Source organism: Pyxicephalus adspersus, chromosome 2, assembly GCF_032062135.1.
Source record: "Pyxicephalus adspersus chromosome 2, UCB_Pads_2.0, whole genome shotgun sequence".
NCBI classification, from domain to species: Eukaryota; Metazoa; Chordata; class Amphibia; order Anura; family Pyxicephalidae; genus Pyxicephalus; species Pyxicephalus adspersus.
In genome coordinates, this window is record NC_092859.1 from 118,459,025 (window position 1) to 118,486,628 (window position 27,604).

The 27,604-nt window shown below is 37.9% G+C and overlaps 1 protein-coding gene across 1 annotated transcript in view; it reads left to right on the forward strand.

The window, feature by feature from the left end:
* Nucleotides 1-27,604, forward strand: part of REC114 (REC114 meiotic recombination protein) — a 67,974-nt gene that overhangs the window by 11,438 nt on the left and 28,932 nt on the right. Inside the window, exon 4 of the mRNA XM_072402130.1 lies at nt 14,476-14,559. Coding sequence (XP_072258231.1) covers nt 14,476-14,559 — 84 coding nt within the window. The remainder of the gene's footprint in view (nt 1-14,475; nt 14,560-27,604) is intronic.

Below are 27,604 nucleotides of genomic sequence, written 5' to 3' on the forward strand. Positions count from 1 at the left end.
TGTTACCTGTGGGCTCCTGGTCTGCTGCCGGTCCATCGCCCAGACACCATCCTCTGCGGGGGCAACCGAGTGCTGGGAGATGCACTCCCAAGACTGAGCGAGGACTTACTAAATGCTAAGACTACGGTGTTAGATTGGGGACTGGTGTACGGTGAATACTGGTGCTGACAAGTGCCTTACAGGCAATTTGGCAAACATGTTGAAAACATGCTTTAACAATAATATACCTGTGAACTAATGAAAGGATAAAATTTTTAATACTAAGGATGTAAATGTAAAGAATTCATAATTTTGTTCTTTGCACCTGTTGTTTCTAGAAAAACCATCATTACTGCCAAGTGGCTGGGCACAGTATATTTCTATTTCGCCATGAATCTACATTTTCCAGATTTCGTGGTCTTGTCTTTCTTGTTGAGTAAAGGGAGAGAGATGTTGCATAGATTGGGCACAGATTTGACAGTGAGCTGGCTAATGATGTTTGTGGCATGAGCTACTGAAGGGGGAAAATGTGTACACTGTTCAAACTGCATGTACATATATCTCATGTCTCAAAGAGACATTTTCAATAGGTAGTCCTACAGAGGGTAACTGCATGGGCTGCATATTTCTCATGTCTCAGAGAGGAACTGCTTGCAATGCAAAAGAATAATTGAAAATAACATAAAATTAAACAGCAAATGCCTCATGTCTCATGAAAGAGTAAAGACAAAATGTGTGAATTGTAACTGTCTATTGCTTTAGAAAGTTTAACCTGGTAATCTTCCAGTGCATGATGAAAAAGAGAATAACATAACTGACAATGCTTCATGTTTTGGAAAGAAAATAACTGTGAGCTCATCTACTACATGTCTCTGAGAAATATTATGTAATACAATATACTCTTTTTGCCTTAGACCAGAGGTCAGCAATCTTTTTTGGCCACTAGGTTATTTCAGGGGTAGGCAGGAGCACACTAGGCCGGACTCTCTCTTGAGTCCCGCCCTAATGGCTCCACTCCCCACCAAGAACGCCTCCTGAAGGGAAATCCCTCTCCTCTGCAATGCATAGGGAGCAAAGGGAATGTTCCCTATTTACCCCGGCAGCGGAAGTGTTAAAGCCAGATGCAGTAAGTTAGAAAGGGAGCCACAACACGGAGGCTCAAGAGGCGCATGCGGCTCCAGTAGTTTGTTTTGGCACCGCCGCGGGTTGCTGGCCGGCATTAGGCCGGATCGGCCAGGGGGCTTTAGGCCGGAACAAACTACTGGCTAGGCCGTATCTTGCCTAAAGGCCGGAGTTTGCCGACCCCTGCCTTAGAGAATAAATGTGTGTGTAACTATTCGGGCGGAGTACTGATCATACTTTGACGCTTCTTAATTATGTTGCACATCTGTGGTTTGGATACTGCTGTCACCATAATCACACAAATGAAACCCCAGCACATGCCAATCCAATCTATTCTACTGATCTTGCAACGTGAGAACAAAAATGGTTAAAATGAAGAATTAATAGTATTGTTCATTAAAAAATTAAAAAGGACAACTGAATTGACTAAATTATTCACTAAATCAGTGAATGTATTACTTTAGACAGTAATAGTTAGGCTGAGTTCATATTTTATTCTATATTTCTGATATAGTATAATAATAAATCTATACAAGGTTGCCTTTTTTTTTTTTTTCTGTCTCAATTTTTCACGTGAAGTAGCCAGGAAAGTTGCAGATAAAAGTGTGGCATGATCAGATGAAAATATGGATAAACTAGAAGATTAGACTATACATATTGTAATAAAGAAAGCTTAAAAATTCATTTTGCTTTTAAATCCTCTTTTTCCCTCAGAGATAAGGTTCCATTAATTTAGCATGCATGTTATACAGCAATGATTGAATTTATCAAAACTGATTTACAAATAACATGCTGCATTGCTGTATGCGCATGTTGATAAATAAATAGTCAATTATTTTGGAAATATTAATAACCCATTTTTTAAGTCTTTAGAAAACTGTACCACATATGTTTATATCTGCTGCAGCTGTAATAAGTAGCATTTAGATGTTTTTTTCTTGTGTTTTCAATGACTCATTTCTGCAAAGCCACTGAGTTGGATAGGATCAGCATTTGTAGCCCAGTGCTGAACATCTTTTGCGCCCTTGATACTGCCTTCTGAAACCTTTGCAAATGGTTTCCACTATGTCATTATACTGCCTTCCCTGCCATAGGTGCCTTGCTTTGGAGCTTCAACAAGGACAGTGTGAGGCTAATTTACTAAAGGAGTTGGGGATGTTCACTCAGGGAAGTAAAGATTTATTTAAAGTATCTAATTATGTGAACTGAACATTCTTCTTGAACTCTTCATGAACTTACTTCATCTTTGCATCTTCATCCCACTGCCATTTTCGAGAAACCTTTAAACAAAAAGCAATGGGTTTCTCCAGGCACCACTATTTTCTTTATAAATTTACTTACTGGATCTCCATCAGAGTTTGGGGGCACATGCTGGCTTTACAAAAGAGATTCTGCTGGTAAAGTATGAGAAGTAAACATGTGTATGTGTACTTATATATATGTTAGGGATAGCTCAATAATTACATTTTGTCTCCTCTGATACTTTTTTTTTACCATTGCTAAGGCACTAGGCACAATGCTCAGAATTGCAGCTTTTTTCCGGGTGATTGCATGTTACAACATTGCCTTTGGGTTTCTAGAACTGCACACCTTACTTTGTCAATAAAGAGGATATTCAACTCTTCTTTTTGAATTTTTATTCTATCTTATATTATGGAGAATGCTTATCTAATAATAATTAATATACAATACAAATTAAAAATTGCAAATATATAAATATTTGCATTAAAGTTTTTTCATTGTTTGATATGCAATAATATGCATTTTGATTATAGCTAAACAATCAATGAATGACCAACCTCCTAATTATCACATGTCCACATCCCTAATTTAACTAACAATCAAGATTCTAGGGGTTACCTCACTGAATGGAACTTTAAAGCTCATTGTCATGTATAGTTTTAGATACATTTTTTTTCATACGCCTAAAATATGACTAACTCTGAAAGTGCATTTAATGGTTTTATAATCTCCACATATAAGCTGTGATAGGCTATCAACTCTGTTGCACAGTGTGCCACAAGTACACAGCCTTTTTTATTTAGTTGAACTTCAACTTTATCCCTGGATATGTATATGGATTGGAAGGCACAGTTCTAGAATGCACTGTGGCACAGTTTTATCTTGTATCCCATTATATCCCTCATTTTAATTCCTCACTATGAATTACTGGTGGTGCATTTGGAGATTTAATCCTCATTTTGCAGTCGGGAGATGGACTTTAAAACGGGTTCTGTATTAAAAAAACAAATCACATTAAAGGGTCTATTTGAAAATGCTTCAGTTGTACAACAGGCCATCTGCTTAGTAAAATGAAAAGCAGATACATTTCGACATGTGTGTGTTATAAAACGGGAATGTTTCTCCACATTGCTGCAAATGAAGCAAATACTAAATAATCTGGAATAGGCGCAATTAATGAAATTGCATACACACAATGATAGGATCAGACTAATGATTCTCTCAATTATAAACAGTAAAAATTAAATAATTAAAATAGAAAGAGCATTGGTACCTTTTATTCCCATGACAGAAACAGTCTTTAAAAGCCAAACATGCTACCTGCTTTACATGCTACATTCTAGAAACTAAAAATGAACTCTGGTCACCATTTGTTTTTATTTTGGAATGACTAAGGAAGAGCTAGGGCCCCTTCTAGACTTTAGACTTTATACTATGAGTAAATTCTATTGAAGCTAATTTATCACACAATGTCAACTTCTCAAACACTCAAAAATGTGGGTTGCAGATTGCTTAGCTTCTGGTGATACCAGTGATTGTATTTGTGATTTCTCATGGCTTGAAATGGTTTAAATTAACCAAAACAAACCAAAAAAAATGTCCACATTTATAGTCAGTTTAAGAGAATCATCCCTTTCTCATTCAAGTAAATTTGCTGTTCAACTTTAATTAAAATCAAAAAAGACAAATGAAATGTAAAAGTTGTAAAGTAAAAACAACTGAACAGTTAGATATTTTGGTTGGAAAGTAACAGTCATTCATTTTTGTAATTCATGGCAAAAATACCAGGTATTAAGTCCAGGGTATATATGTATGTTCTGTCAGACCTGAGAGTTATACAACTTGGTAGGTCAGTTGGCAACCTAGTGGCCTGACTTTTTCTCTACTGCTGGTAAACTGCCTATCCTGATCTTCCCACTGCCCCAGCCAATAATTGAACTGCAAAGGAGCAACAAGCGACTGATGGTGCCATCATTTTAAATAAATTTTTTTTTGCTTTACTATTATTTTTGTCAAACAACCATATTGGGCCTGACAGCCCACATTCACCAAGGTCACTTATTTGGGCATCCAATTAACCTAACTGCATGTTTGGTGTGGGAGAAAACCAGACTGCCAGGGGTAAACTCACACAAACACAGGGATAACATGCAAACTCCTCCCAATGTTGGGACATTTTTTTGCTTTCTTATCCTGTACCCAAGTACTGTCCTTTAGTGCTGCCCCTCACTTGTAGTCTTACTGCTTCAGTTTAGAGGGGAAGCCATCTTTTAGAATATGATCAAGGTTGATGCTTCAAGTATAGTGATAGTTGTGAGAAGGTCTTCCCAGATGAACATTGGGAAAGCGAGATTTACCAGTTTTGTCTTGATTGTATGTCTCATCAGTAAAAACATTTTATTTGGTATATGTGTTTGTCTGAAAGGCCCTGAAAAATCAATATGGACAAGATGGGATAGATATTTAAACCCATTAGCCAAAGCCAATTAATGTGGCCAAATAGCCCTTTTAGGGGGTTGCTTATCACCAAGGAAGACATCATACTGGTCTTCCTGTTTCAGTCCGACCCGCCTCACCTTTCATCTCATGATAGGAAATTTCTTGAGGGCCTTAAAACATTTAGAAAATTTTAGGAAGCTAAAAAAACCACAAAGACTCACTCAGATCCCATATTACAGTGCTTCCCAAAGAGAGGAAGAACTCATCAGTGTGTTCTAGTTGCAGGCCAATGTTCATCAACTCATTATTTTAGTGGGATTTATTTCTTCGAGAGGTAATGTTTATGTAGCAGATGTTAGAATTTCCTCCCTGGTCCACACTCTAGAACGCTTATTACCCACTATACTTTCTACTATAAATATTATGTGTCTTCTTCGGAGGGGTTCATCATGGCAGGATTCAGTATGGCACCACCTTTTTTCAAGATAAATTACTCTACCTTAGAAGCACTTTATGTTTATGTTTCTCTACCAAGAGCAGATAGTCCAGTCTTGTTTTTTTAATTTACTAAGGGAGCAATGAAGAATTTAGGTTACCAGATTTGACCTGGGTGTTTCAACTGATTTTCTCCCACTACTATTCAACGGTGTAGCAAATGGGTACCTTTATGTGGCTTGGCTGCACTCACTTAAAGTTAATATTAAAATTTAAATTAATTTTATATCTTCTGCAGACCATCTCTGTGTAGATTCCCCACTTATATTATAAAACTCTTCACTTAAGTATCCAATCTGACATGCACAGAAGATCAGACATGCAAAGAAGGAGTGGCAGAGCCTCCTGGGATGCATGACGTGGGTGCACTCCCATTAAGAAGCGATGCTGCACCCCTTTTTTCTATTTTTAAAGTGTTGCATTTAAAAATTTACTTTATTTAAAAGGTTTGTCTGCCCTTCTACATAAAGTAAAAATGTTGAGTTTAGGTACGCTTCAAATATTGTCCTTGTGCATCTTGGCATGATAAATCACGGTGTAAAAATGGCTAAGCTTCCTAAGCTGTTGTTGGATTTTTTAAAAGTTGATGTTTATGAATATGAATAAACTAATTAGATTTTTCCAGGTGGAGAATCCAGTCCCTGTTTTGGTAATTTACCAGGTGTATGATAACTGGTTGCAGGGTGCTCCAGGTGTTGGTTGGTGACCAAGGACCTGATGATCTCTCTCAATAACAAAGCAGGGGGAGTGATTGGCATGACTAATTTCCGTTTCAAAACAGTCTTTCAAGAATTGAGCAGGGCTCCTCCTTTCATGTCTTCAGGAATTCCTACTGGTATGATGATATTTCTGCAGAGGCACTTCTTGATATAATCCACTTTTTTCATCATAACTTTCATCTGTTTGTCCTATTAAATGTGTTGCTGTAGCAAAGGTTACACAGAAACCTCCAGTCCCACTGTATGCCTTTCAACTTTACTTGTTCTCTCTCTTACTTGCTACTGTTAGCCTAGAGGTTATTGATATCCAACTAGATTTCCTCTGTGACCTTCATGGCCGGCTTTGGGGCCTTGATGCATGATGACCAACTGGTGACATTTTCTGCAGCACATCCTCCAGTCAGGCTGGCTTATAGTGTGAGATATGCAGCAAGATGGAAGCAGCCAAATAGAAGCTCCAAGAACACGTAGCCAGGGAATTAGTTGCCTATTGGACCTCTCAAATGTTGTTATACTCCCCTTTGCAAATTGGATGTAGGGATAGAAATATGTGTATATGGTAATTACCGTATTTTTCGCCGTATAAGACGCTCCGGAATATAAGACGCACCCAATTTTAAAGGAGGAAAATCTAGAAAAAAAGATTCTGAAAGATTATTCCCCTTCTGATCACTCATGAGCCATTCAAATTCCCTTTCTGATCACTCTGTGCCTTTCAAAATTCCCTTCTGATCACTCTGTCATTCAAATTCCCCTTCTGATCACTCTGTGTTTTTTTTCCACTGTACGGCAGTTAGGACAGGGAACAGCAGGTGGCGCTGTGCCGGCTTCTTTCGCTCTGCTTTACAGACAGGAGACACGATGCTGGCAGAGGGGAGAAGAAACACACGCTGCTGCAGCCAGAGACACACGCAGGATCCGGGTATCGGGTGAGTATATTATTTTAATTATTTTATAACACATTTGTTGTATAAGACGCACTAACTTTTCCCCCCCAGTTTTGGGGAAGAAAAAGTGCGTCTTATACGGCAAAAAATACGGTAATTCCACACATTTTGCCATTTTTGTGTGAGACATTCTTGTCTTTAAGGGTTATTGATTAATTTAAAGGTCTGTTAATGGCTTTTCAGAACTAATAATTTATTACATCTCTGTGGCAGCTGTCTTAGTGTGAGATCAGCATTTTCACAGAGGTGTGTTAACATGTCCTCCTAAAAATATAACTTGAATAGCTTGTTTACAGCAACAGCTTTGTGCTTGTTAGGCTATAGAATCTGCATATTTTTTCAATGTTAGATATTGTATGTTCCACCCAGTTGCAGGACCAGTAATGAACCAAAAATGACCACAATTTCTTTGTAGGTTTCATTAAATTTCATATAATATTGAAAAAAGATTAAATATTGTTTGTTGCATTTATTTATTTAAGATATAAATAATCACAGAGCATTAAAAAAAAATCATTTTTCTTTTGAATCTTTGGTGCTTTAAACATGCACTGCCTTTCTCAGCCTTCTCCATTACATATGGAGGAACCCTTGAAATAACTTTCAGGTCTCAGGAAACCCCTTTTAATATTTATTGTAGACCCAATTTATGGTACATTGGACTGGTGGTCAATGGGTAGAATGCCTCTTACACCGTTGTCCATCAGGAAGAATGTCACCCTCACAGATTTCCAAATGGATAACTGGTGTCGGTGGTAAATGACCTCAGAGGTACAAACTGTTCATTGCTCAAGGAACCCTTAGCAAGCCTTGGAGGAACCCTAGGGTTTGATTGAGAAACACCACTGTAGCTTAAAAAAATCATGATGTACCTGCATCAACAACAATGTACATGTTTTTTTCAAGTCATTAATGTAACCCTTATGCCCTATCTTATTTATTGACAGTGCAACTGATATACCACTTAGCAGGAAAAATCATTCTCTGTTACAGTGAATTTACTTGACATTTTATAGAATGTTATGAAGCCTGTACTGTCTAGCCTTTCATATTCAATATTAATGAAACAAATTCAGGTAACTGATCTTCCAACGAAAGATATAGTGGCTAAAAATTACATTGTTATTCAGTGAATGGATAAAGAGAAACTGCAGCATGGGGGAAAGTGCATGGTACTTTTGATAACACACATATGGTGAATCTGAACATTTTTTTTTTTTTTAAAGAACAGGTCTAAGCAATGAAACATAAGAAAGCACATTTTTAATGATGACACAAAGCATTATTGGAAACCAGAACTTTGATCTCCTACGGTCTGCTTTCATAAAAAAGCTACTCACATTTATTTCTGACGATTCTAAAGTAACATTGCTGTGTCGAAGCCTAATCATTTACTACTAGAGGGAGACAAAGGAGCTGCCTGTTGCTATATTTTTATCCTTCTGTGAGAATGAAAATCCAAGTGTTTTCATCTGTGTCACCGCACAGCTAAGTGAATATTATAATAGGCATGATGGGTAAAATAGCTTTGTTTCAGAAACACTTACTAAGCTCTTTTTGTTCAGCTTATTTACAGTGCAGTTTGGTTTGTAATAAACATGGTTTCAGTCCTTACAATATTTTGAAAATCTGTAAAAGAAGGAATGCTTCATCTAGGTTATTAAGGTGAATGTTTAGCCCTGTTTAATCCACTGCATTGAAGAAAAGTGTAGTCAAGGTCCTAGCTTTGCCATAAGGATATCAATATTGTGCAGAAATCAGCCAAACAGAATGAGACATTTTGTTTGTCAGGTAAGACAGTGCATACATACATATGTGTGCATTAGTTTTGAATTTAGCAGATTTTCATTTTTCCTGCATCATTTCTAAACAATCTTTTTCAACTATTAGTTTCAGGTAGATGATGGAAGGGTAAATCATGCACTGGGTGCTTTTTTATCTCTTTAGAATACTGGCAATAAAATATAAGTTATGCCTGTTAGGGCTGTCTACCTTCCACAGCAGTAATAAATTTTATTTTATATTACAATAAATGCGGCTCTTTCTGCAGGTGGAAGATATAGGTCATATTAATGTCAGCAGTCTATTCAACCATATCTACTCAAATCTGGATTATGACTTTTTTGCTGGATTAATATCATAGTACAATCTTGGAGGTGTGTGGAGACCTATAGTATCCAGGCAATCATTATCTTTAACAATACAGTGTGGGGGGAGTGACTCTAACTATCTTGTCAGTAATAGATCTGCCAACCCCATAAGTCAAAATGAAGAAATAATGAGAAAAGACTGGGGTTTACTTGGCAAAAAGAGATATTCAAATATTTTCATTTATATAACATCCAAAGTGGAAAAAACAATAGGGATCAATTACAAAAACAAAAAGAAGTGATACAAAGGACATTCAGGCTAAGGCATCCCTGAACCGCTATAGGTAGGGAAATGCCTTGCTTTCTAGAGAATCAGTTGTCTGACTAAAAATTGCAACAAGTGTAGAAAGGAGACTCAGTTTTCTCTATCCCGACGCGTTTCACCAGAAGGCTTCTTTAGGGGATATAGGTAGAAAGTCCGAGCAACTGTATGATGGAATATATTAAACAACAATTTAGAAAATCATCCCATAAGTACACAAATAACATAACAATATTCCAGTGCAAAGAACAGTGCAAATATCATAGCTTTACTATGAGTGTTAATTATAACAGACAAATCCAAAACAGAACAAATTATTAAACAGAGATATTAATGGTAATATACTTATGGATGAAAAATCAGGGAAACAGCGCAAAGGTAATATACAGGGTTTATACATTATCGTTACATAGGCCGCTTGGTTTCTGTGCACCATTGAAAACCCAAACAAGGACATGACTTCAAGAAACCTTTATCTGTTTAAGCAAATGTATACATAAAACACTAAAAATATTTTGACAACTCATGCTTAGAATAGAGATGCACTTTTCTTTAAAGGGAAACTATGATGTATACGCATTTAATTAGAGAAATATTTTGACATTTTAGTTGCCTACTGTTCAATATATTGATTATTGTATTCCACATGTAGATTTGTAAAAGCTCCCTCTACTGTCATATATAATATATTAGATATATTAGAATTTGTTAAAAAGCAGAACTAAACTAAAAAACAAAAAAAATGACACTTACACCAATCCTGCAGATCCCTCGATGGCGCTGGTCCTGCCATCCGGTCCTGCATCGTCCTGGAATTCCTCTTCGTCACCGCCTGCCGCCGCCATCTTCAGTCGTCTTCTTGTCTTCTTGGCACATCCCCAGATCTGGCACTGTGCAGGTCAGAGATTGGCTGATGTAGCCTGCTGTAAAGGGGAAAAAAGAGAGCTGATCTCACTGCGCTTGAGTGAAATCGGCATTTCTTTCCCTTAATAGAAAAAATGCCCCTTCTGCGCATGTCCGAGATTAGGGCAAGCACAGAAGGAGCACCCAGAGGCTCTGCACTCCCATTCAGTCTTGATCGCCGAAACAATCAAGACTTAAAGGGGAGGTGCGTGGTGATGAAGACTGAAAAAGGAGGTGCTGCACTTTTTTTTAAAAGGGTGTTGTACTTAAAAAAATGAAAAATAAATAACACTTCTCCTTCACACATATAAGGATTGTCTACCCTTTTATGTAAAGTGAAAATGTTGAGTTTAGGTCCGCTTTAACAGCCCCACAAAATGACTGTTGAGATAAGCTCCTTTAGCATTTCACAGAGTCTTTTTTGAGTGCATCATAACCCATAGATTAGCACTGAAAAAAAGGATACACAGACAACAACAAAAATTGAAAAAAAATTAAGACCACTTATATTTTCCAGTACAATGACTTGGCAAGGGTTATGTCCAAATGAGATTGTGAGACAGCTGTACAGATGCTAGATTTATGTCTTTTGAAGACAACCATAAATCTGTACACAGCTTAACACTTACTCCAGCATTTCACAGTCAACTGGGTTGGATCAAATATCAAAGCAATGGAGTGTGGGTAGCCATCCTAAAAAGGGAGTGAACCCACAAACGGTATGGCTTAGCAACTGATTTCGTTCATAAGAGAGAAATTAGTATATGTAAGGATAGGAACCTGGAGCTGAATATATACTGTCTGTACAGGCAAATATGGTTATAAACACAGAAGCAGAAAGGTCAGAGTGTATGCTCTTTATGTGCTGATTTTGGCTACCTGCAGGTGTGCTCCATGCAGAGCTTTAAAGCTTCATATGAGGTGTGTCCTGCTTTGTGGTAGAAAATATCAGTCTTCCCATGTTTTTCTTTTTACATTTTCAAATTAAGTCTTTTTGCCTGGAACTTGAAGCCCAATTCTTTCTCTTACTGGCAAATGTTCTAACCTAAGGGTATTTAACTGGGGGTATCTGTATGCCTTGAGGGTGACATGATCAAATTTTGGGAGTATAGTACTAGATGATCAAATAATAAAATAATAATATAAAACTTTAAAAGGATTATCTGCATTATTGAACCACAAATAAAAATGGAGAAATTGACTGCACTTCAGTGTAATGTTATGAAAAGAAAAAAAGCAGTGTTTGTAATTTCTTGTTCTAAAGCAGAGGTAAACCTGTGTTACTCACTGGTCCTGATTTGTTAAAGCTCTCCAAGGCTGGGGAAAATACACTTTCATTAGTGAAGATGAGGGATCCAGCAAACTCAGAATGAATCTGGCCCAGGATTCAAAACATTTGCTAGCAAATGAAATTCATTCCAGGTTTCCTGTATCACCCAGCTTCACTGATGAAAGTGTATCCTCTCAAGCCTTGGAGAACTTTCCTGGCAATCAACGCTTACGCTGCTTATGTGCAGCTCGGCTATTTACCAGATATTTGGAGGAAACAGTTAGGCGGGTAGGAGGGATTATTACACATGGAACATCATCTGTCGCTTCATTCAGTACTGACCTGCCTGATCATTTATTCTTAGAAGTGGAAGTTTAGTTCCGCTTTAATATAAGTATATGTGATAAAGAAAAGCACATTATTTTCTTTCAGCTTTTCCCCTTTTATATCTCTATGTACATTAAAACAAAACCTTTGACATCTTTTGAGGTCAGAATCATACCCAATAGAACTGGTGATGATAATTTCAACAGTCTGGCATGGAAACAGGTTTGGCAATCCACTGGGAATAATAACCCCTGTTCTAACCCAACAGGTTCTATTTTTATCAAAGTTTAGATTATTGCTGAAAATGTATTTCCTAGCCAAAACGTAATACTTATCTACATGGAAAAGTACAATTCATATGAATACTAAAAAAAAAAACAACCATCCGGATGCCTGGGTGCATTTAATGAAAAGCTGAAATGTAGCAAAGGCTTGCTTTGTAGAGAGGTGTTAATAAGTGTTCTTAAATTCAGGATGGCCAGCCTGTCACTTTCCTCCCAGACATGACACTTTCATTCCCAGTAGTAGTCACAGCTGAAGAATTAAGTCACTCTGCACAGAAAGACAAGCATGGACAAGACCACCCTTACAATGATATTGCCATTAATCACTTGGTGTGATGCCAGAGAGGGGATTCTGCAAAGTATCAACACCTCAAGCAGAATTGCTATACGTCACTGCCTTAATCATGCAGTGGGATAAATAACTGTCACATGCCAAAGAATGCTATCACACATCCTGTGCCTTGTGTGTATCATCTGCACCTCATTATAGACTTTTACCAGCTGCATTCCCAATTAGTGATAAAATCATCTGATTTAAAAACTGTTCTATTGTTCCTACAGTACTCATACTATTATTATCATGGCAGAAAGAAATGTGCACCATCCACCAGTAGGTCTGAGCCAGTTTCTGCATCACCATTTTATCAACAATTGAGAGTGTGGTCTGGGTGGTGAATCACAGTTTCCCTCGTGATCATTACTAATACTGCACAGCTTTGCAGCAAAAGCATCCCTGCTAACTTCTTAATCCGCATGTGCACCACAGTCCTTTGGGTGGGACATATTGTGGTGGAGAGCTGAAGTACAGCTCAACCATGGGGAATAAAGGGAGCCAGGGGGAGCCTGCATATTTCATAAAGAGGTGGCAATAAATATGTTTAATGGCTACACAGTGCAGATCTGTTAGTGTGAGGAAAGCTTAGGATTTAACATGGCAGGCTGTAATAAGGGGGGCTAGGGAATAAGGTTTAGGACTACTGTTTCTACTTTGTAGGGGATGATATTTTATTTTTTTTTCTTTGTTATGTTAAACATTTGCATTTGAACAAAAGCTCCTTTGAAACAATTCTGTTGAATGAGCAGAAACAAGTAGACAATTTCTCTAAACTTGATTCTGCAGTGATGTGACTGATTACGCCTTCACTAAAGCTTTGTTAAAATTGGCTGTATGAACTGCTTAGGTGAAATTTGCTTAAAAAAAATCTTATGGCAATCATCTGAGTGAGTTTGTTTTAATCATCAGTTGCTATAATCAACAAATCAAAGACTTTAGTTATAATTTCTGTCTGCAGGAAGAGTTTTCTCTAATCTCAGTAAAAACGTTGCTAAAACACATACAAGTGCTGACAGCTGCCACTGTTTTTCTTCCTGGGTTACCCAAGAAGAGTGATGTTGTAACAAAATAATGACATATTAGGAATATATATATATATATATATATATATATATATATATATGCAATATTGAAATATTGGCAAAGACTTTATTAAATAGGAAGAAAGGAAACATCTTTAACATCAACAGACAGATATAAAAATGCTTTTATTGTAGGTAAATAGAGTGGAGCTTTGTGTCCCTTTTGTGGATTTTCCAAACTTGTCTGATGAAGTTTGGTATTGTGACTGCAAGATAGAAAACTACACCCACGGTACTCACCTGTCCCAGTTCTGTCACAGGGCACCTCCATCTTTATTGTCTTACTGTTACTGAAAAGGATGTTCAGCCACCTTGATTGACCGGGTTATGACAGGCACGTGAGAGTACCCAAGAGCCTCCTGGGATGCGTGACGTTTGTATCCCGGGAGGCTTTGCGCTTTCATTCTCGATTGCCTAGGCAAGTAGGGGGTGGTGCTGCACCCTGTTTTTTTTTTTTTTTTTTTTAAAGGGTGTTGCACTTAAAAACCCAAACAAACAACAGAATTTTTACTTAACATAAAAGGATGGTCTACCCTTTTATTTAAAGTGAAATGTCTGAGTTTAGCTACGCTTTAAAAGTGAGAAATATTGTCTTGGTGTATTTTTAGTCATTGAGTCTAATACTTTTTTTTCCAACAAAATATGTTTTACAATGCAGCTACATGTGTTATGTATTTATTTTACTGGAAAATACCCCTTTGATCATATTGCTTCAATGAAAAAGGTCTTGTTGCTCAGGACTGGAATAGTTCTCTCTGTACTTGAGGTCTAGGATGCCATGCTTTTTTCACTTCAAGTCGGCTTTCAATTCATATAAGTATATGAAAATCAAAAAACAACTTAAAGCAGGACAGTGAACTGCAGGTGGCTTTTTATTTGTGCCCTTTAAAATTTTAGTTTTAATTTCTCTTTATTTGTAGGAAGGATTCTCTCTAAGTTTAGCAAAGACCTGGCTAAAAATTGGAAAGAAATTTGATCGTCTTCTTTTTGGGTCTAAAACACAAGTAAGGATTGTTTTGTATTTAAAAGAATTAAAACTGTTTATAACATTATTTGTTATATGGATATTATAAATGATGTTCTATAATGTATCAGTATGTATACATTATATATAATGGTAAACATGCACTTCAAGTTTCTTGTCTTCATTTTATATTTATGGATAAAATGTGATCTTTATACAGATTGTATGATACTGGTAATGGTTACAGTTTCTGAGGAATTTACAATTTGATATACTGCTACAGAATCAAAGCTAACTTAAAAATGTTGTATTCATGATTTTTTTTTTTAAATGTTGCAGGTGTGGGCACTTGTTTTTTTTTTTTATGCACCTGACATTGGCACTCACGTTGTTATGTAGTTACGTATGTTGTATTCTGCAGTCTTGGAATCTTTGGGTATGTTTATCAGCGTTCTTTGTTGAGCTCTACCAATCTTTCAGACTAAAAGCAGTCATGAAAATGGGATATTCCTGCCAGCAGCCTAAAGCTGAAGTATATTGCTATTAAATTTATCCACCTAACTAAGTATAAAACACAGATGACTTTTTAGGCAATGCTTTTTGAGAAATTCATGCAAATATTTCCCTCGTTAGAGAAAAAGGATTCCAGGGAAATGCCATGTATACATGATAGGCATGTAAGTAAATGCCCCACCTACTGGATGTTCATAGGAATGTCCTTTGCTAAACATTTGTATATAAATAAGCAATTCTAGTTCAAAAAATATTTATTCTAATTAAGAAATCGGTAGGGTTTCAATCTCACCCTTTCACCTGGAGGGGTGATAATATCATGTGTAGCCATGGATGTTCGTCCAGGCAAGTTAGAGAACATATCCCTATTTTGGAGCACAAAATCTCTTGCTTCCTGTTGTTGACCCTTTGACAAAGTGTCTGATATCCAGACTTCTGGAATTACAGAATCAGACCGAGCAGGTAGCTCTGTGGTCCTCACCGTTAATGCTTCCCTTTCTTTCTATGGTTTCAACAAATTCACATGATAAATTTGCTCTGGTTTCCGCCTACCAAGTTGGCTAATCTTATAATTTACGTCACTAAGCTTTTCCATGACCTCATAGGGGCCCTGCCATTTGGCTAGGATTTTACTTTCCACCGTGGGAACTAGTACCAAAGCTCTATCCTCAGGGGCAAAAGTACGGATACTTGCACCCCGATTATAAATTATTTTCCTATGTTTCTCTAGCAATATTTAAAAGTCCCCTGGAGTGCCTCCCATATAATAATTCAAAGGGAGAGCATCCGGTTGAAGATTGGGGAACCACCCTGATAGCAAACATCAAATATGGAAGTAGACAGTCCCAATTTTCCCGTCTTTATCTTTTTATCTTTAACTTTCCGCAACACCTGTTTTATAGTTTTGTTAAAACATTCCACTAAGCCGTCTGTTTGAGGGTGATACACCGATGTGCGTAGCTGTGTCACCTTTAAGAGTTTACAAAGCTCTTTAGTTACCCGGGACATAAACGGGGTTCCCTGATCAGTAACTACCTCTTTGGCAACGCCTACTCAGCTGAAAACTTGGAACAGTTCCCGGGCTATGGTTTTAGCAGAGGTATTTCTGAGAGGAATTGCCTCAGGATACCGAGTAGCTTCGGAGAGGAATTGCCTCAGGATACCGAGTAGCATAGTGCATTGTGACTAGGATATATTGATGGCCAACTAAACTGACTTTAGCAATGGGCCAACTAAATCCATGGCAATCCTCTCAAAAAGGACCTCAATGATGGGGAGGGGAACCAAAGGGCTACAAAAATGTGGCATTGGAGCAGACAACTGACATACTGGACATGAAGCACAGTACACCTCCAGCTCCTTGGCAACCCCTGGCCAATAAAACCTATGGACTATTCGCTTTCTGTTTTTTTCAGCCCCCAGATGCCCCCCTAGGAGGTGCCCATGGGCCAGGTCTAACACCAATTTCCTGTATGGCTTGGGTACCACTAGCTGTTCAATGGTGTGACACTGACGTCACAGGATACTCCCTAGTATCCCTGTGTACACATGTTACCCCCACTGTTTTAAGTCAGGAGGTCTCTGTAGCCACTAGTTGAGCTTTCACCAGAGTTACCACACTACCTGAGTCTAACAGCCCCACAATCATTTTGGTATTCATATACATTTTACACCAATACTTTTCATCGCCCCATATAGCAGGGCATGCAATGGTGGCAAAAAGAGACTGACGTCTGCCACTCAGAAAGTCACAGTGCATTGGTTCATCCACCACAGGGCAATTTGCAGCATTATGTCCTTCTTCCCGGCAGCGGTAACAGATAACATGTTTGGCTCCCCTTTTTTTGCTCCCTCCACTCCCATCCCTTGGTCTGGTCTTGGGGTGGAAAGTCCGTGAGTACTATAGGGAGGTGGTTAAGTTCTCGGCAGCCAAGTACCTTTCCACTAGGTCCACCAGCTTGTCGACTGACGACAGGACTCCATGGCTCACCCACTTTTGTATGGAAACAGGGAGGGACCTTATGAACTGGTCCATGACTACCCGTTCCACAATTTGCGGTCCTGACAACAGCTCCGGTTGTAGCCACTTCCTTGTTAGATGTATTAGGTCATACATCTGGTATCTGGGAGGTTTTCCTGCTAGATAAGACCAGTTATACACCCATTGGGCCCAGACAACCAGGGTGACACCCAGCTGAGCCAGTATTTCTACCTTAAGGCGGACATAGTAACTTGCTTCCGTCGGCTCCAGGTCATAATAGGCTTTTTGGGAGTCTCCAGATAATAACAGGGCCACCAATCCAGCCTACTGTTTCTTAGGCTATCTTTTCCTATTGGCAGTTCTTTTAAATGTGGTCAGAAACACCTCAGGATTATCATCCGCAGTCATTTTTGGCAAAAAATGGCTTACCCGAAAAGCTGGCGTACGCCCAGCACCACTCTCGGAGTCTGTTCTTGCAAAGATGTCTGCTGTTTTAGTGCATCTAATTGTTGTTGGTAGCTCTGTGCTTGTATTTCTAACAATTACTTGTGGCGGGCCACCGCTTGTTCCAGCGCATGCCGCTGGTTTTCCAGACCTAGCAGTAATTGTTGGTTAGTAAGCTTTTGCTCCGCATTGGCCTGCTGTTGGTTGGCATTGGCCAAAACAAGCTGTATTAGTATCTCTTCCATGCTTGCCTTCCAAACACCTGTTTATAAAGCTGCCCGCATCCTGCACCATATGTGAGATCACCCATAGCAACGGGGGTGTTTCAAACCAGAAACAGGGCTAGCAAGTTAAAAGTGCATCAAGGGTTTTTTTCACTAATACTATTTTCACAAAAAAAAGGCAAAATAAACAAACAGCAAAATAAAGCCTGGCCACTTGGCCTCTGACCCACTCTTTGTTCCCTTTACTAACAATCCTGCCCAACCTAGTGCTGCGCAGGACTCTAAGGCCCAATCATACAACTTTTCCAAATATAGTCTGTGTCTTTACTCCCAGTTCACCTTGGCCCTCCTCCCAGCTCACCAGCCAAGAATAGAGACACAGGAAAGAGCAGGCTGGGAGTTTATATCCACAGCCCTATTTCTAGGATGAGTTTCAGCTGAGACAATTACACTTGATTATCCCCAGGCCTCCTTAGCTCCCCCATCTTGCCAAGAAGTTCATTGTCATTCAGCCTGGTACTTCAGCACCCCCTTCAGGTCAAAAGGAAAACTGTCCGATTACACAGGTGTGCAAGTGTGCCTATCATCTAGGATGAAACCCTGGTTCTTCGTTGGCCAGCTGTTACAAGTAAAAATGTATTGAAAAAAGCCTATCAGAAAGCTAAGGCTTTAGATAGAATGAGTCTTATCCACCAAAAGAAATCCAAAGAATAAGAAGATAATTTAAAAATAATTACAACCTTTAACAAACAACACAAAATTATATACAATATTCTTTCAAATAACTGGAACATACTCTTAGCAGATCCAAGAACTTCTAAATTTCTATGCAAACAACCACAAATTACATATAGTCACTAAAGGACTCTCTGATTTCCAGTTACTATGTTGATCCTAATCAATCCAAATCATATGAACTTTTAAATGTGGCCATTGTGCTCAATGTCATTGGATCAATGAACAACAAGCCATGACACTTCCAACAATACTTTACATAGACTAAAATATCATGTGAACTGTGCCATTATAGGCATCATTTATCTAATTAAATGTATATGTTTTTACATCGGTAAAACTAAAAGAACTTTTAGAAAAAAAATTTATGAACACATTTATTCTATCAACTCAGGAAAATTTGTCATTCCTTTAGGTCATCATATGACAACTAAACACAAGTTTAGATTAACAAGATAGCAATGTTATTTCTTTTGCGGCCCTGGAAAAAGTTTTTCCCAATCCGGGGGGGGGTACTTTAATCAAATCCTTACAAAAGTAAACGAAATGGATTTTGCTTTTGAATGCAACATTTTACCCTGGATTAAATGATATGCTGTCATTTAAAATTTTCTTAAACTATACACCTGATATCTTAATCCTTTACCTTATTTTACATATAAAATGATTCTATATTCTTATTTATCCTATCTTTAAATATGTTCATAATGTTATCTCTTTTCACATGCAATATTGTTGTGTATATATTGTAACAACAATGTATCATTTTCTATCTATATTGATTATCATGTGTTACTGCTTCCAAATCTATTTGAAACAGTCTTCTAAAATGATACATAATTATGTGTATTCACTATACAAGTATCAGATCTTAGCTACAATTGATATACCCTTTTTCTTTCCACCTAATAGATCCCCTTTTTTGTTGAAAGTCTTTTTCAATATCCCCTTTTCATTCTCTCACATTTTAAATATACATTTCATATAATATGTTTCTTATTCTTTTAATAAAAATATGTCTACAAAAATAAAATGTTATATAGAAGTGAACATTGAACATATATATTTGATACTTTTTGATGAAATCCAGAAATCAATGAATTATTTACGTTTATGAGCTGTAACAAAAACATTTATAGAGGACTTCCGGTTCCGGCGCCTCGCGAGCCGGCAGCATGTAAGATCGGCTCCTACTCACCTCCGGGATCCCCCGATACAAAGCCGGCACTTCTGTTCCTCTCCCGCCTGCAGCACTCACTCGGCTTATTGGTGCCTGGATGGATCGGTTCCTGGAGCGCTCCTCTGTGTCAGCCAGCCAGGAATCTATGGGGAAAAAAGATAAGATCCGGGCCACGCCTTCTAAGATGGCCGCCGCTTCTTCCTCCTCACGTGCATCCAACGCTGCTTCTTCTCAGGTACACTCTGCTGATCTTACTGATGTCTCTCATCCTACACAAATCACAGATGCAATAGCTGCATTGCTTAAACCTACTTTACAGGAAGCTATTGATGCTGTAGTACAATAAGGTATTCAGTCCTTAAGGAAGGATTTAAGAGAGCAGTCTCAACGATTAGATAATGCTGAACAGCGGATCACTCTGGTTGAGGATGATGTTACATCCACCAGTGCTATTATTTCCACGCTGGAGGCCAAAGCGTAAGCACTACAGGATAAAATAGAAGACCTAGAAAACAGGTCACGGCGCAATAACCTGCGCGTTGTAGGTCTCCCAGAAAGTGTTAAGCCTTCGCAGCTACTTGAAATTTGCTCTACGGTGATACCGCAGTTACTGGGTCTTCAACTTTCCTGCAAAGTAGAGCGTGCTCATAGACTGGGTCTGGTTCGTAAAGAAATGTCTAGCCCACGACTAGTACTGGTGGCCTACTCTTACTATACCGATAGGAACCGTATACTTCAAGCTTTTCGCAACCAACACAATCTGCCTTTTGAGGGTGCCTCCCTGCTTATATTTGCAGATTATTCTGCAGAAGTATCCCGCAAAAGGCGCAGTTTTCAGCAAGTTTGTTCCACATTATACCGTCACAAAATCTTTCACACTGGCTTACCCAGCGTCCTTCATTTTTCTGATGATCAGGGGCGCAAGTACTCTCTCACCTCTGCTGAGGAGGCAGAAAGTCTGGTGCATGCTCTGTTATCTGATCTGCCATCTACATCAGAAAAATCATATACTTCCCCAACACGCTCGGAAGAGCGTTCATTAATTCTGGTGTATTCTCCAAAATCATCCAAGCAACCAGGACCACCATCCACTAAGAGGATTCGTGACACACACCGTTCTGAGCTGTTGTCCAAGGCGAGATAAATTGAAAAGAGTTCTGCTCTACTTTAAAGTGCCTTTTTTTTTTGTTTCTTTTTGAAACTGCACCTTTATGATTCCCATTTTGTGAGGTGTGAGCCTGCCTCTCAGGATATTGGGATGCTTTTGATGATGTCACTGACTTGGTTTGTTATTATTCTGCGAGGAAAAAAGGAAAGTCATCCTTATATATTGTCTGTCTTCCCCCCCATGTTCTCCTGATGACCCCCCTCTGTTTTGTTTTTGTTATCCCTGGAAACACTCATTTTATTTGCTCACACAGCCATTATGAATATTATGCCTTTTATACCTGGTTCGCTTATTACGGGCTTAGTACGCTGATTGTGCTATTTACTATCGCAGTATGCGGACGTGACTTTACGTCACGATTCTACTTAATACATGTACCTATCGTGCTGCTGCTATATTATAATTGGTCTGTTTCTTATGTGAATAAGCCCTTTCTCTATATTCTATGCGAATAATCTCCTGGAATATTAAGGGTTTGCGTTCCCCTAACAAACGCATGTTTGTACTCCGTCATTTGAAAAGGCTGAAGGCAGATATTGTGTTACAGGAAACACATTTGGGTGACAACGATTTTCATAGAATTAAAAAACTATGGGTTGGGGAAGCTTATGGTACCCCTTCTGCAGATAGGAAAGTTGGGGCGATGATTCTGATCCATAGGTCTTTTCAGGGCAAGGGTAAAACAGTGCAAAGTGACTCTGCAGGACGTATTCTGAAAGTACTCATACAACTCCATGATTATGATCTGTCCATATATAATATATATGCACCAAATTCGCCGCCACCATCCTTCTTTCAGGAAGTGTCCAACTGGTTAGCTCAAGACCCCACCCCTTATAAATAATTGGGGGGCGATTTTAATTCAGTCATGGTGCACTCTGAAGACAGGAGCTCTGGTGTTATCGGACTTTGTCAATGCCATGTCTCTAAATTATATTTGGCGACAGTATCATCCCCTAGAGCGACAGTATACGTTTGTCTCTCAAGCCCATGTGGCTCAAGCTCGCTTGGATTATCTGTTTTGTACTGACGCCATTATGTATAGAATTGAATCACCAGAGATTCATTCATTCACAATGGTAATTTCAGATCACTCTCCTGTCTCTATTATATTAAGAGATCAATACCCCAAAGGAGATTATGAACCCTGGCGCTTTCCTTCTTATTTGGTCAAGGACCCTGAATTCCAGGGAGTAATAACATCTGCATGGCTCGAATATAGCCAGTACAATGCTGCTCATAGAAACGAAACGATACTATTCTGGGAAGCGGGTAAGGCCTACTTGAGAGGTAGAATTATCTTCTTTATGGCTAAAAGGAAAAAGGCGACTTTATCTCACTTTTTATCTGCCCAACAGGAGCTTAGAACAGCGCAACAGGCGCTAACAGACAACCCCACCCCGAGTACTGAACAAACATGGTATGAATCCAAATGTAAATTTAACTCCTGGCTCTACCAATATAACCACAGCTGAAGTGCAAATATAGATCTCTGGAATTTCACAAATATGGCAATAAATCAGGCAAAATGTTAGCCAATCTGGTACGTACTGGCTATAAACCAACATATATTCCAAAATTGCGCTCGCCCACGGGTGCTATGGTTACTTCGCCTAAGGAAGTGAACGATTGCCTGGCCCAATATTTCCAGAATCTGTATTCTTCCCCAGAGACGGATGTTCAGGCCGGGACAACATTCCTATCGAAAGTTGACCTACCCCGCTTACAACAAACTGATATAGATGCACTAAATGCTAAAGAACAGATCCTGATGACTAATAATAGTTTGAAAAATGGAAAAGCCCCAGGTCCTGATGGATTCACCACTAAGTTTTTCAAATTCCTGAAGGATGAGTTGGTGGACGATCTACATGCACTGTATTCTGCTCTTTGGGACAAAGGCAGGTATTTTCAATCTGGTCAAGAAGCATACATAAAGCTTCTCTTGAAAAAAGATAAAAATCCATGTGATCCGGAGTCATACCGCCCCATTTCTCTGGTGAATATAGATGCAAAAATATTGTCCAAAATTCTTGCAGTTAGACTAGCTAAACTATTGCCATCTCCTATTTCTCCTTCACAAGTGGGCTTTGTTCAAGGCAGAGCAGCAGTGACTAATATCAGAAAAGTATTGGTGGCATTGGAGATTGCAAAACGACAACCTGACCTAGATTTGGCTATTGTTGCGATAGATGCGCACAAAGCCTTTGCCACGGTAAACATACCATGGCTTTTTAAGGTTACTTAAACATATTGGATTTCAGGGATCATTCCTTAAATTACTGGAGGCCATGTATGCATCTCCAATAGCCAATATACACACACCTGGATTTTTGTCCAAACCCATTACCCTCCATAGAGGAACTAGACAGGGACGTCCTTTGTCCCCTCTTCCACCCACTCTTCCACTGATACAACCTCTTCCACCCACTTTGGAACAAGTCCTCTCTTCCCTCAAAGTTTTGTTTCACAGAGAGATGTTGGATGCTCAACTGCAAGGCGATGACTTTATAACTCGCTTTTGGCAACAGTGGTACCACTTTATGCTTTATGCCTTTACGAACTCGGAAAGCACATCAATCCTCGAACTGTTCCAGAACTCCACGTGGTATATCACAAATATACCTGGCTAATAGTCCACATGATATATCACCAATTTAACTGGCTGGTTCTGTGATTGTTTTTTGTTTACCAAAACGTTATGAGTGTTCCCCCCTTCCTGGGTCCCCCTCTGTGTTTGGTTCCCCTATTGGTTACAGATGTTTGATTGTATTTGCAAAATTGAAAATTAATAAAAACAGTTTGAAAAAAAAAAAAACATTTATATATGAATGTATATGTGTGTGTGTGTGTGTATATATATATATATATATATATATATATATATATATATATATAATCAGATTCACATAATATGGCAATAGAGGTATATTGATAGTACTTTATGATATTTGAACTTCTTACATATATATATAAATCTAAAATCTAATATCCAGTCTAATATCTAAAATCCTGGTAATTAAAATTTAAATAAGTACCATTTTATTTGTTTCCTAAGATGTGGTGAAACATTTGGTATTTTCTGTTGCAGTGAATAGTAGCAGAATCCCCTCAATTACTTAATGAGAAAAAATCAAACAGATGTTTTATATCAGTATTTTATACTGAAGGTCACTAAAGGTCAAAAACTGCATAGATATTTACCTTTAATTCTGATGAGTTTTTTTAGCTTAAAATTTTTAATTCTATAAAAAGGGCTTTTGTAAAAAAGGAGCAAATGAAAGCGAAACAAAATGTGAAAAAGGGCAAAGAGCTCCACTTACTGACTTAACAGTAAGCTAGATAATATTCCTATGTAATATTTCATATTCACTTAATTTAAAAAACTTTTTTAACAAATAACACTTTAAATACAAAAAAGGTACCCAACCCCTTGAATCTCCAAAATTTGTTACTGGGTTTAGTGGTTTAGTTCTTAAGTTTAAAGGTAAAGTGTACAGCACTACAAATAAAAGGATCTAAAAATTTTATTTCAGGTTTTGATGTAGGAATAAAGATTTTTACAGGACCAGAGAAAATATCAGAGCTATGATTTCTGTAGCAGGTGATGTTCACACCTGTTTTGCTTATGAGTGCACAAACTGCTCTGAATGCAATTACCTGCATTATACATCTTTTAGGACAAGTATTTGAAATAGAGAGCCACATCCATATACCGTTTTATGCTTAGCTGGAAACCAACATAGTTTAAAGAATGGAAAACTCATTGAAAATCAGCTGGGATTGTTCCATAATGAGGTATGTTATGTGCTAAAGGTAGATCCTGGCCCCAGTCCCATCTGTCTGAGAAAAACTTGAGCATGCTTTGCTTACTTTAGTCAGTTTATGCATTGCTACTTATTTACCAGGCTCTAATAATATAGGAAGATCAAGGGATTGCAGATTAGGCAAATGCACTGCATTAATAGCCATGTTTTATTCTACATCCAGTGTAAAGGCTTTGCTTTTAAAATTGATTTTATTATATTTACAGTACTGCCCAGGATTTGTTATATTGTTATATATCATTATATTTATGACCTGGCAACTGTGAAATTCATTGCAGGTTACCTAAAGTCTTTACTTAGCATATTGGAGCACATTTGCAATTGGAATGTAACATGTGATACTGGTAAAAAAAAATTATAGCACTGTATATTGGTTTTAATCAGTGGCTTTAGGGTGTCATATTGGGGTAATTTTTTTTTCTTCGTCTGACTAGCACTTTTTATACAGACAGTAGGGAGAAATCACCCGGAAGGAGCAGACAAATAGGCCTAGCAAATTTTCAAACATTTCCCCAGGGCTGTGGAGTCGGAGTAAGAGACATATTTGGGTATCTGGAGTCGGAGTCGATAAAAATGTTCCGACTCCTGATAAATTTAAAATAAATTAAAAAAAACAACAAGTTTAAATGTTCTATTTCACAAACAACCGTCATAATTAAGTACTTCTTACTATTCAACATATGCGTTGTGCTGTTCATACTCTGCAACTTGCAATAAGAGATGGATTGAAAGATTGTCATGCAGCTACTCTAATTGGCAAATTGAGGCAAGTAACTGTTGCAGCCAGGGCTCCTAAAACAGATGACATTTTGAAAAGATGTGCAGGAAAAGGAGACATTTGGATCAAACAAAACGCTGGGGAAGCACTTATTTGAAGGTAAAGCTTTTGCTTTAACTAAAATGACTTTCTTGAAGAACTGGATAATTAAAATGTTTTATTAACTGAAAGCCAGTGGACACAAGTAAAAGCACTGGAAATCTTTTTTCTAACCCTTTTACTGTCACCAAGAGTTTGCAATCTGAAGATTTAACACCTGGTAAATTCTTCTTGAAATGGAAGCGCTTGATATGTTGCCTGAACAAAAGTGGGGGGTTAAGATGAAGATTTAGACTTTGATTCCTACTTGGATAAAATGGAACTTTCAACAGTAAAGCGACGTTGCATATGTGTGAAAGATAAACAACCAGAAAATGTTCAAATAAAGAGATTCCAGCAATAGTTTTGTAAAGAATTAAAAGAAGTAGAAAAGTATAATCACTCATCAAAACTGACTGTAGAAGAAGCCATCCTTGTTTATCCCGAGAATATGAGTGATGTGGCTAGAACCGTAACAGCAACCACCCACCCAAGTCAGTGTTGAAAGACAATTTTCAGCTCTAAAAATAATCAAGTCAGATTTAAGAGCTTCTATGAAAGCAAAGCATGGCAAAGCAGCTTGGCAGAGAAGATGGCAGAAGCAATTCTTTTTTTTAGAACAACACTACATTGAGTAAGTTTTGGATTGCATTTAACAGCTATTTCACACTACAACTATATTCCAAATTTAATATTTAAACTGTTTTAGGTTTTCCAGCTTTTGTTTTTTGTTCATGTAGTTAAGCTTTGTTTTTGTTTTAAAACTACCAAAGAATGTGGTTCATATTTTTAAACTGGCAAAGTTTCTGTTCCTGACTTTTATGCATGCTATGCTACTACTATATAACCACTTGATAAAAACAGTAAATAAAACCTTATTGTTTTAATTTTTTTTATTTTGTTTAATTTTTTTGTCTTTTGTTTAAAGTGACCAATACAGTAGAGCCTCCGATTCCCAGACCGTAGTTCTGTGGTTTAATGGCATGTGTGTTGCCTTCCTTCAATCAACATGGGAAATAAATTAGCATATTACAGAGTTATTATTTTGTCTTCACACTTTTGCATTCAAACTTCACAAAAAAATTTAGACCCCCTAATATTTCATAAACCAATACATTTATTATAAATTAAATATAACACAATATTTTTACCATAAAAGTTTTTCTCAAGAAACAATAAATAAAATTATGTAATAATATATGATTTATTATTCATTAGTGCTTTCTCCTCTTAGGTATTTAGGCAAAAAGCTAAACATTTTTGTATAATAATTTGAGCAATCCTGCTCGCTTATTGTTAAAAATACACTATTGATGCTTTCTAATAAAGCACCCCAATTAATTAGCCTATTTCTTCTTACTACTTCTTTCCATTTAGAGAACATGTTTTCAACAGGATTAAAAAATGGAGTATAGTGGTAAAAATAAGAGTTGGTTTCCCTTACTTTCAACCAAGCTCTCTCTCCTCTACAATCTATTATGAATGCTGCAGCCAGACTCATCCATCCTTCCCTCTGCTCCTCTTCTGCTGCATCTCTTTGTAGTTCTCTCCACTGGCTTCCTTTTCACCTTAGAATCAAATTTAAGCTCCTGTGCTTTGCCTTCAAATCCCTACACAGTTATTGTCCCACTTACATCTCTGACATGGTTAAAAAATACTCCCCCTGCCGCTCTCTCCGCTCCTCCAATGACCTACTAATGACTTCCTCACTCATAACCTCATCACACGCACGGATACAAGACTTCTCTAGAGCTGCTCCAACTCTCTGGAATGGTCTTCCTCGTCCTATTCGGCTTGCTCCTACTTTCTGCTCATTTAAAAGAGCACTCAAAACCCATTTTTTCAAACTTGCCTACCCGGCTTCTTCTGTCATTTGAAACCATCACTACTTCCCACACAACATATCCCACATCCTTTTGTGTGTGAAATTCCCCCACCTACTAGATTGTAAGCTCTTCGGGGCAGGGTCCTCTCCTCCTGTATCACTGTCTGTATTAGTCTGTCATTTGCAATCCCTATTTAATGTACAGCGCTGCGTAATATGTTGGCGCTATATAAATCCTGTTTAATAATAATAATAAGCTCTCTACCTGGCTAGTTTTATGAAAGGGGACATTATACATAATAAGGATCGCATGCTGAACACTCTTTTGACTA